The 12,100-nt window shown below is 33.3% G+C and overlaps 1 protein-coding gene across 1 annotated transcript; it reads right to left on the bottom strand.

Annotated features, from left to right (window-relative positions):
• Window positions 1–9,633: 9,633 nt before the first annotated feature.
• LOC18105165 (metalloendoproteinase 4-MMP) lies at window positions 9,634–11,080 on the bottom strand. Its single transcript, XM_006375197.3, has one exon. The coding sequence runs from the start codon at window positions 10,972–10,974 to the stop codon at window positions 9,901–9,903; it is 1,074 nt and encodes a 357-aa protein (XP_006375259.1). The 5' UTR covers window positions 10,975–11,080; the 3' UTR covers window positions 9,634–9,900.
• Window positions 11,081–12,100: the final 1,020 nt, after the last annotated feature.

Here is a 12,100-nt window from a genome sequence, read left to right as displayed (position 1 = left end):
TATTTTAGTTTATTTTGTCAACTCAGCATTCTAATAATTAATATCTTAACTTATTTTTTATCAAAACTTTTTAGCAGCAGTAGATATATACATAATTTATAACCCTGTACTTGGTGGTTGGTATGAAAAAAGATATCTCAAAGCAAGATTAATACATGTTCCTAGAACAAGGTTGGTTGCACTTTCCTTGAAAACGTCTTTGCTGTGAGATTAATACATGTTCCTAGAACAAGGTTGGTTGCATATTTCTAGCAAATCACATACTCCAAACGATGCCATCAGATCATAATATATACCAGGCTTTTTTTTCCTGAAATTTGCCTCTTGTTAATTAATGACTGCCGTTGAGTAATTAATAAGCTGATCTAAAATTTATGGTATACACCAATACACTTTCCACCATTCCATGTTTCCCAGCAGTGAATCAACATGTGAGATTAATTCGTATTTCTCCAAACTCCTAATAAAGTAAGAGTGTGGACTTAGGAGTATAATTCAATGAGTCCGGTTAACATAGAGGTCCTTGAAACACTTGTTAAAAACCATTTAATGATTTAAACTTACCTACATTAATTTCCTTTTTATTTATAGAATGTAGTTTGAACTCCTGAAAATATTAACGTATAAAATAATATTTTTTCTGATTTCTTTTTATCACAATCTAATAATAAATAAATCACAATAAATACATTATTAAATCGTAACTGCGAACACGCTTCTAAACACATTCTAAGTCTCTTAGCTATAATATTCACGTTTTAGCTGAGAAAACTTTCTTTTCCAAAGTAATGTACACTCAAATATTTTTTCCATGTAGTTTTAATTTTATTTACCTAGTGAAGTTATGTCATGTAGGCTCCATCATATGTATATGTCAGCATATTATATCCTTTTATAGTTTGCAATATTACACTTCTCGGCCTAAAAAAAGAACACGCACACAAGCATTCACGACCCCTCTTTCTCCCACATTATTCCTTTAACAAAATCTCCGTTCTTTCTCTTCCAAAGCGCCCACCACCCCAAAGAAAATCTTCAATAGAAAAAGCATCTCTTTATAGAAAATTCTGTCTTGTAAAGTATCTCTTGAAGACATGAAGTTGTTGTGTATTGCGTGTTAACCTTAGCCAAGCTTTATGCTAGATTTCGGGTTTTAAATGGGATTTTTTTTTGTATTTAAATGTATTTAAATAGCTAATTAACAGATGAGTACTAGCTAACTGCATCAATTAATTCTTATATTGTAATGGATGTGTATAAATCGAATACCATGGCTGTGAATCAAATCCAATAATTAAACTCTTGGTGCTTGGTATACGGGAAGATTTAAAAAATAATAATAAGGAATCCTAATCGTGGCTTTTTTCTTAATAGAATCTAAGAATTCTAGCGTTTGGTTTTCATAAAACTATCAAATTTAATTGTCCCATCGATCACAGCCGATAATATTGGAACAATAACCAGACTACGTACATGCACAAATCAAGAAACGGTGAAAAGATAGAAAACTATCAAATTAATTTCAAGAATCTAATGTTCTCCAATACCACCATGAAAAGGAGAATTTTATGTAGGAATGTGATTCCTTTCCTGGAAATTTAAATATTTTTGTAGATGATATTTTGTGGAGTCTTTTATGACAATATCATCATTTGTATCAAATACCATAACTTGTTTCCAACTACATGTCTATCTTGTAGTATGTTAAATGGTAATTTTATTATTTTAATTCATAATAAACTGTATTTTGGTCCATAGTGTTAATTTTTAATATATACATATCATCGGAGAAAATAATTTTAGTACAATAATGGAGGTTCTAAAATTCAAACCCTTGGTTGCTTGTTCATAAAAAAATATAAGAGTGTGATTGGTTCTAAGATCGTGCAACCCAAATTCATGTAAGCTATTTAGGAACAATTGATGCGTCTTGAGACTTTGATAAGGAAAGAGAAAAAAGGGGAAAAATACTCTATCAATAATCGATTAAATAAAGCTATGGAAAGCATTGAAATGATTGAAAGTTTGTACATCTCAGGCAATAAAATGGAGTGAACGATCGAAAGTTGTCGAAGAAACTATTACCATTCTAAAATGGACAGTAACAAACACTCCTATGATGTGCGACCTACACATTTATGGCTAACTGATTGGTGAAATATTTTGATCTGGGATTAAGCAGTAGCTACACCTTCATGAAGGCAGTCAATTCTAAGGCACAGAAGATTACAAATATGTCATATAATGTGCTGATTGTGTTGGATCGATGGAGAGGTAAGCAAGATGTGTTGGTTATGAATTTAGATGATTATGATATCATTTTTTATCTTGATTTCTTGAGAAAAACCAAGATTGTTTTGATTCCATATCTGAATGGAGTTATGATTACAAGTGTGGGTTGCCCATGTTTTGTCCCATATTGCAATATCCCAATGACAAATGCCACTAAAGGTGGAAAAAGCCTAATCTCGGCCATTGTCATTGAAAAGACATTGTAAAAAGGTAGGGATTCTTGTGACAGTAGTGGATGAGAAAGCAAATTGCTGTAATGAATTGCCGAAGACATTGCTAATGTGCTACAACAATTTGAGGATGTGATATTGCCTCAGCTGCTGAAGAAACTCTCACAAGGAGGGCTATAGATCATCGCATTGAGTTGGTGCCAAGCCATCATCTCATCCTCCCCACCAAATGTCACTTATAAATTGTTGAGGAAACAGTTGGGAAAGTTAATTGATTTTAGATCTGTCCATCCTTCGAAGGCTCTTAACAGTGCTCCGGTTTTGATTAAAAAAAAGTGGATGAAAGTCTTCGCATGTGTATGGACAATTAAACACTAAACAAAGTGGTAATTAAAAATAAATATCTTATTCCTTTAATTCAAGACTTATTGGACAAATTGTGTAGCTTCTATCTTTACAAAGCAAGAGTTGCGATCTTGGTGTTGGTAAGTCAGAATTGTTGAAGAGGATGAGCACAAAACGACGTGTGTAATGAGGTATTGTACATGCGAATTCTTGGTTATGTTGTTTGGTTTAACAAATGCTTTAGCAATATTTTATAATCTTATGAATGATGTCTTGTATGACTTCCTAGACAACTTTGTTGTTGTTTATTTAGACGATATTGTAATCTATAGTAAAAGGATGAAAAATCATGCAATTCATCTTTTGAAAGTCTTGAATAGATTGAAGGAACATGAATTATTTGTAAAGAGAGAAAAATATGAGTTTACAAAGTCTGATATTATGTTCCTAGGCCACTTAATTGGGGAGGGACGTGTGAAGATGGATCCATGGAAGATTCAAGTCATTGTTGAATGGTCTGTACCAAAGACAGTCCCGGAGTTAAGATTTTTTTTTGGGCTTATAAACTATTACAGATGATTCATTGAGGGCTATAGCAAGAAAATAGTTCCTCTTTCAGATCCTCTGAAGAATAATCAGAGATGAAAATAGTCAATTGATTACTATCAAACCTTTGAGAAGTTGAAGACAACGGTAACATTAGCTCTAGTCTTAGGGCTATCTGATTTTAATAGGCCATTCAAAGTGCATATCGATGCTTCGAATAGGGCTATTGGGGGAGTGTTGGTACAAGAGGGACATCCGATTGCTTTTGAGAGTCAGAAGTTCAATGATGTTGAACAAAAATACTCGATCCATAAGAAAGAAATGACGACAACAATGCACTGCCTTGGTGTATAGAGAGTATACCAATTGGGATCGAGATTCATTATTAAAACCGACAACATTGTTATCACCTTCTTCAAGATATAAAAAAGTTGTCGCAGTGGCAAGCTTGGTGTCAAGAATTCTTGGCCGAATATGACTTTGTATGAAAGCATAAACCAGGGAGGTATAATCAAGTTGCGGATGCACTCAGCATACATGAAGTAACTGCTACCATTTTTACTATTATCTAGGTGGAGTTAGATACGTTAGATCGACTTCGTCAAGCTGTTGGGGGAAGATGCAGCGTACAAGAAGCTAATTGATCTTGTATAAGAAGGGACAATATAAGAAGCTAATCTATGAAAAAAATGGTTTGATCTTTGTGCCAAAAGGAGAGCTGCAAAAGTATTTGATAACGAAGACTCATAACCCGTAGTAGGCCGGACTTCCAGGTAGAGAAAGGATGCATGTTTTTTTGTTCCATACTTATTATTAGCCAAAGATGTATGGAGACGTATAACTTTACATCAAGACTTGTCTAATGTGTCAGCAAGACAAGACCTTATGACAATGAGAGGCAGGCTTGTTACAACCGCTATCGATTCGAGATAAGCCTTAGGTGTCAGTTTTGATAGACTTTATTATTAGGTTTCTGAAGGTGGATGGCATAAACATGGTAATGATATCGTAGATAGATTCATCAAGTATGCAGTATTTATGGCTGCCCTGATAATGTGTATAGATGAGATTATCGTTGGGTTATTCTATCGAAATGTGGTAAAGTATTTTGGAGTGGCTTCTAATATTGTAAATGGTCATAATATGCGATTCACGGGCAGATTCTGGAGAGTGTTGTTTAACATGATGAGGACAAGACTGAAGTTTTTCACTGCCAACCATCCACAAACCGATGGGCAGCTTGAAATGATAAATGCTTTTCTTGAGGAATATTTGAGATTCTACATGACAACAATGCAACAAAATTGGTTGGAATTGTTGGATAGTGCACAGTTTTGCAATAATCTTTACAAGCCCTTGGCAATGGAAGTAAGCCCATTTAAATTGGTTTTGGGACACAACCCCAAACTTCTACCAAGATTGTTGTGCAAAAATCAGGTGGTAAAAGTCTAAGTGCATATAGGTTTGTGATGGAAAGACAAGAATTGTTTAAGCAAGTCCAAGATAGCTTGTGTATGTAAAGCTAGAAAAATGATGTTGAAGTATGCTAACCAGAAACAAAGACTGCTGAAATCCAATAAAAGCGACAAGGTGTTGCTCAAATTAACTCAATAAATTAGGAAGAAAATTTTGGAAAAGTCAAAACATCAAGGGTTGATGCCAAGATATAATGGACCTTTCAAAATCATGGAAAAAATAAGGGTTATTGCCTATAGATTGAAATTTCTAGAACAACTAAAGCTTCATCCAACTTTTCATGTAATCTATTTAAGACCTTTCCATGAAGATCAAGAGGATCTAAAATGAAGAATGTCATAAAGATCTCCTTCAACGATTCACAAATAGTTTAACAATGGTATTGTCAAGATCATAGATCATCGTCAACTTGGCCAGCATAGAAAGAATCAAATAACTGAGTTTTTAGTCAAATGAGAGAAAAACTTGGAGGTTTTGTGAGAAAAAAACACGGATTTATGGCAATTCAAAGAAAAAGTACAAGAATACCTCACCTTTATTCCGATGAGGATATCAGACTCTTCTAATGAGGGTAGTCTGTTGGAGTTATAAGCATGAGGATGCGCTAACAAATGCATGTTACCTAAAATTCGACATCAAAGGATAGTGGCAACCTATATTGGGTAATGGTGAATTTGGCAAACAACGTATGTATTGGTTTTGTGTGAGTCATAGGTTCTTGACTTGGCATGAAACTGGACTAGGATGATGGACTTTTTAAGGTAACAAAAACATAGCTAGAATGTCAGTAAAGGGCTAGCATTTAGATAAACAGATTATGGGTTATAATTACAGTAGTGTGGTGGGTAGTTATGACAGTTATGATCATGACATCTTGGGAAAAATGGATGTACAAATCATGGGGACATAGCTGCTGAACATGGGGCATGACTGAGATTGCTTCTCAAAACACTAAGATCATGAGATCATGAATCAAAATCAACCATTAAATTCATGGGAACATGGGGGAGAAAATCAGTAGATGTCAAGTATTGCCAACCCTGAGACGAGGTACTTATAGCTCAAAAAAAAATGTGGATACAATTAATTTAAAAACACCAAATATTCCTGCAAAAATAGCATAAAAAATATTTGGGTATGACAAAATGAAGTGTAGTTTTTATTCTAAAAAATATCAGTTCTTTTTGTTATCATTTGTGTATGTCGACAATGCTTGCAACAGGTAACTAGCATATCCTTCTCGGGTGGTTTTCCGTGGATTGTGGAATGGTGATCGATGAAAACATACAATAATTGTAGGAAGAATTTCTTCACAAAATCTTCTATGATGATTCTGCATATGATTGCTTGTTTGTCTTGCAGGAAATGGTTGAAATTGCTACGATTAAACTTTTCACTTCCATCTTCTTTTCGTAATTATGAAATTAATGATCTCTTGAATCCAATAGAAACAATCCCCTTTAGTTGCATAAGAAAAATCCGAACCGTAGTGCAGCCAGGCATCGCAGGATGTGGGGTACTACTACATATCTTCAGTCACGATGTAATCAAAATGTCGGTTATCGTCATCCGTTCACTTGTTGGACTAATAAATTAGCCACAAACATGTTCGTGGCTCCTGACTTGAAGTGATTCTGGATTAAAAATTTGCTGCCGAGGACACATGGATCTTCTCTTCTACCAACACATGGATTCCATTAGCGTAGAAATGTCAACTCTCAGCATCCGCCATTTACTAGTAGTGTCCACTCAATTATACTGACGAAGTGTTGGGAAAAGATGATCCTTTTTCCGATATGAAATTAGACAAGATCACAGCCATTGTCATAGCTACATGCCTTTGTCAACCTCTGCTAAATTATTGTTTTTCTGTCATTAACAACATGGTACCGCTAAAGGCAGATTAGTGGGTATTGAGTGGGTTAATTGCTGCTTCTTGCTCTTTCATTTAGGTTTCGATTGATTTAGATTTTAGAAAGAAAGAATCATGAAAGAGAAAACATTTCTATGAATTTTATGATTATGGAGAGGATATTTGATTTAATATAGATATTTTAATAAAAGTATGTTTGGGCTGAAAGGGTTATAAAATGACGAGTTTGTATGATTTTCAATGATCATGTCAAATATGTATTAAGATTATTTTAAATAAATCAATTTTATGTGTTTTTATTTTGATACTAAAGTTTTTTCCTTTTTGTTATTGTGGCTGTTGTTATGATTTTTTTAATAAAACAGAGTATAGATAAATTTTTTGTTTATAATAATCAAATGTATTAATTAAAATATAGTTATTTAGAAAATAATCCCTGAAAAAATAAAATATGATGAAGTGTACGTGCATGTGCATTTGTCGTGGGAGAGAATGGCACCTAGGTTACACAGTTCACGAGATGATAAAGAGTTGGAGTCCTCTCTGTAGAGAGCCTCTCACCATGGCAGCTTGATGTATGTGTTTCGCATAAAAGAACATAGAAAGTTAGGGGCCGTTTGCCCAAAAAGAATGCTGGGAATCCAGTGAAGAAGCATGTGATGCTTTTATGTATGTAACTCGAAATGAAATGACATATATGGGGCAGCATCAGGTTGGGCATAAAGTTTGACAATTTGTGTTTTTTTTTTTTTTTAAATGATAAATTTAATGAGGACTTGTTTCTGACATGAGAGATTTCTGTTCTTTGTTTTTATTTTTTATTTTTTGCTCAATTAATGTTCACGGGTGTTTTTAACTCAATTTATGCGAGAGTAAATCTCTTTTATATACGTGATGCATTTAGGATAATAAAAATTTTCTATTTATCCTAAATTCTGATTTCAAAAAATTAGAAAAATAATAAATTTTCTTAATCACTGTACTGATCATTTAAAGTTATTGTAGGGTTATTTTTCAATATATCATATCACGAATATTGAAGTTAAGTGTGAGAATTATCCAATTAGATGATAAGATGCCATGACGAGTACTTTCACTTTAAGCTGAAGATTTGATAGATATCTTGTTTTTCATTCCATATTAATTAAATTTTTGGATTTTAGATTAGAAATTAAATAAAGGATTTTATCTCATAGTTTTAAGAATATAAACATGCATGGTTAATTTCAAGTTATAGATATTTTGTTCTAAGATTGTGATCTCAAAATTTTTCCTAAATAATATTTTTGTATTATCAATATATATACATATAGCTGCTGCTGCTGCTTCTTCTTCTTCTTCTTCTTCGTGGTGTGCGAATATGCTACAGTACTTCGGAGCTCATTTCTGAAGCTAATGGCCGGCATGACCTCCAAGTCAAGGCCGCCCATTTTGATCACATACACAAAATTAATTGGATAATTAATGTCTGGTGAAGACTCATCTCTGACCATTTTTTTATCTTTATTTTGAGAATGACTCATGTCTGACTTTGACATTGACTTATGTATCTGATACTTTGGAGAGTCATGGTGCCCCATATATATTAATTATATGTTAATTAATAATATAAATATTAGAAAAATCCAATATGAATTATGGTTTGTTACCATACGGATGGTGGAATTGAACAGTCAGTCGCTAGTTTGGTGATCCAATCATCATTTCGACAACTTGAAGGAGACGTTTGCTAGCTTTTGCTTTTTCAGGATGGCTTTCTTTATTTCATTATTTGTGGGTTTAGTTGGCATAACAAAAATGATTTATTAATAAGTTAAAAAATTTTAAAGTTAATGAGAAATTTACTAAAAGAGACCATGAATGCTAAATCAACATTAATCTGAGACGGGGTAAGGTATTTTAAATTGTTTTTAATATTTTAATATAATAAATATTAAGTTCGAATACATTCTCTCAAATGAAACTATTTTAGGTTTGAAATTTGCATCACCCACAATTAAACTCACATCATCTTGTACTATTGATTGATTTTAATTAGAAGAGGGAATATGGGTGGTGAGATTCGAACTCGTGACCGTTTAGTAATTAAAAGTCTAATATTATGTCAAATAACAATCTTAATTTAAAAGTTTAAACTGTTCTATAAAACTCTAAGATATCATTTACTCGTGACCGTTTAATAATCAAGACTCTGATATTATATTAAAGAACCATTTTAATTTAAAAGTTTAAACTGTTTTATAAGACTCCAAGATATTATTTATATTATTTTCAGATATTTTTAATCTCTACTTTTTATCACATTTATTAAATTCAAACTAGCCTTTTGATTCAATGTAGGACATGATCAATTTGTCCTTAACTCGGGTTGATTTTTTTATAATTTTTTTTAAAACTAGATTTTAACTTAAAAAATTGAATTAATATCATTTTATTTAACTCAAATAAGCCCGCTAAATCAATAATACACAGCCCTTAAAGAGGCCGATTTTCATTACTATGCTTCCAACTCTCTTACAATGGGGTTGTTATCCAAGTACCAAACTTGATGAAACTAATGTATTGTATTTTTTTAAAAAAAAAAAAAGCGAATTTGTTTAGGTGGGGATCAATTGAAACAGATATATTGATATGATTGGACAGATTAAATTGCATCTAATCAATTATAGCCTTGAGCCAGTTGATTCCTTACAATATATACAAACAAATGGCTTATTGTCTGAGAGTGTACCCAACTTTCCTTTTCCAATTCTGCACGAATGCATATATTCCTAGTACAATAAGGGGCACTAGCAAGTTAGTTTAGCTGATAAAATCATTTGATATCATGATAAATTAATAATGGTGGATCGATTTTTTTCTGGCATAAAGAAATTCCATAAGCTGGATACAACTATTCTCATAAGCTTCTAAATGAGCAAAAAGGAGAAATTTCTTGTACAATTACCAGTCTTAAACTCATGTATTAATATTTAAAATTTCTGACAAAAATAAAACATGAAAGATACAAGCTGTGCATACGCAGAAAGCAATTTGTTCGTTAGTATTACATCAAATGTATCTGCAATCAAGGCACTGTGTATGGTCCCAAAGAATAGTTGAAAGCTAATGTATGTATATATTGTGTTAATGTTGTGTGTGAAAGGACTATAATGCTCCTACCAGTACATATAATGATGATGATCATGACAATAAAAATCATGCAAAACTTAGCATCAGTGCCATAATCAGAGTGACCCACCACTGAGATAATCTGATTCTAATTAAATCAGCAGCCTCATTTGTTGAGATATCGGACTCTAACAAGGACCCAAGTGTGAAATTAGGGTTGGATCCATAAAGAGCTTGCACTCCTTGTATATCATCAACGCTCAAATCCAACTTCTTTTTTCTAGGTTTCAAACTAGGGTACATGACAGCCTTTTCATCAGAAGAGTGGCCCAATCCTAACAGATGACCAATCTCATGGACAGCCACTGATTCCAAATGAACAGCGACCTTTGACTTCTCCAAATCAAAATCAATGGCCCATGTTTCCCTTGCATCAAGATGAAATCTCCCGCTTTCAGGTGAGAATGAATGAGCCAAAACTCCTAAAACCCCATCGAATGGTTCTCCATCGCCATGATCTCCACTATAAAACCCTATTTTAATATCGGCGAAAGCATAATCATCTGTCTCCACAAAACTCACTGGTATAACTGAACCCCATTTTGCAAAAGCACCTTTAAACACTTCTTCGATATCTGACAAACTCAAAGAGACGTTGATCAAATTCTCTTTAGAAAACGAGTACGTCAAAGTCATTGGTATGGAACGCGTCCACCGAGGTTTTCCAGGAAAATAAAAGTAATGTCTAGATGCGTGCAATTTGTGAAACATTGTATCATCAGGCACGCCACACCTTGGTGCCATGATTTGATTTAGCGTATCGAGATCGAGCTTACCAGTAGTTTGAAGGCCGAGTTTAGCTTGATATCGAACAATCGCTGTTTCGAACCGGTCATCGAATATATCTGTTATGCTCTTCAAATCTTGTGATGGGAGATAGCCAAAATGATGGAAGTATCTTTTGAGCTCCGACATTCCATTGACATGACTGCCTTTGCCCGCATCGAGGAAGCTCCCAAAATTCTGCCATGTGTAGTTGGGATCTTTGACCGTTACAACTTCTGCTGCCGGCGTGGTGGTTAATGTAGGTGTTGGCCTAGCGGCAGAGCATGGTGTCTTGTAGTGGAGAAAGAGGATAGAGAAAATGTAATATAGAAGCATGGTAAGGTGATCAATTGATGTTGTGGACTTTGGATATTGCAGGTAAGGAGGGAAGCTTTAATGGAAAGGAAGGGGGCGAGATTGGTAAATTATGGCATGGGCGTTGGGTTTTGTTGATGATTAAGAGGTTGAAATATACTATAGGAACATAATTAGAGTAAGACTTGTGATAGAGAATTGAAATAATGTGAAGTCGGAAAGGAACCTTTCATATTAATTTGAATGACTTGATGTTAATTAGCAAACAACATTCAGTGTCGTTTTCTCTATGTTACGTACTAATTAAGACATCTGACCATATATTTATGATTTTACTTGTATCCTTTTCTAAAGTTCTTGTTGGGATAGAGATTAAAGAGGGGATAATTATCAGCACCAAGTTCTTCATTGGGAATCAGAATTACAAGAACATGCATGATCAACTGTTATCTACTTTGTTGGTGTACAAGTAGGACCAGATTTGTTCACCTAGTAATTAATATCGATCATCAGGCTATCGCTTCTAAAATTAGCTAATTCACCTGGAAGATTTCTTGAGCTTTAGTTTTGTATGTTCATGATCAAATGACCACCCTAGAACATTCACGTATTGCAATCTACTTAATACTGTTTTGTACTTTGAGTTCATCATTTTTGCATGAAATTCATGGAGATTTTTGAAACGGGGTTGAAATCATGTTTTTTAAAAAATTAAATTTTTTTATTTAAAATTAATTTTGTTTCTATGTTTTCAAATCGCTTTGATATAGTAATTTTAAAAAAATTAAAAAAATATTATTTTAATATATTTCTGAGAAAAAAACACTCTCAAACACCTCTTTAATTAAAAGGAAAAGATAGGTTCAACAATAAAAATCAATCATGACTCCTCTATTCTGCAAATTTAGTCAAATCAAACCTCATGCTTTATATTAGATGAAATTAAATCCTCAATTTAATTCCAATAAAGGATAATTTAAGGCCAAATTAGAACTCAAATTAATCATTTTTAATTAAAAGTAGAGGGATTGATTTGATCCGATTAAAGTAAAAAATCCCAATGATCAAATGCAATAGGTGAAGGTAACACGTGTCGTGGTTTTTTTCAGCCATGTGACTCAATGGTACTTGTACATGTTACTACAAA

The sequence above is a fragment of the Populus trichocarpa genome, chromosome 14 (assembly GCF_000002775.5).
Source record: "Populus trichocarpa isolate Nisqually-1 chromosome 14, P.trichocarpa_v4.1, whole genome shotgun sequence".
NCBI classification, from domain to species: domain Eukaryota; kingdom Viridiplantae; phylum Streptophyta; class Magnoliopsida; order Malpighiales; family Salicaceae; genus Populus; species Populus trichocarpa.
The sequence above is the reverse complement of the archived record's forward strand: the minus strand, read 5'-3'. Positions and strand labels throughout refer to the sequence as shown.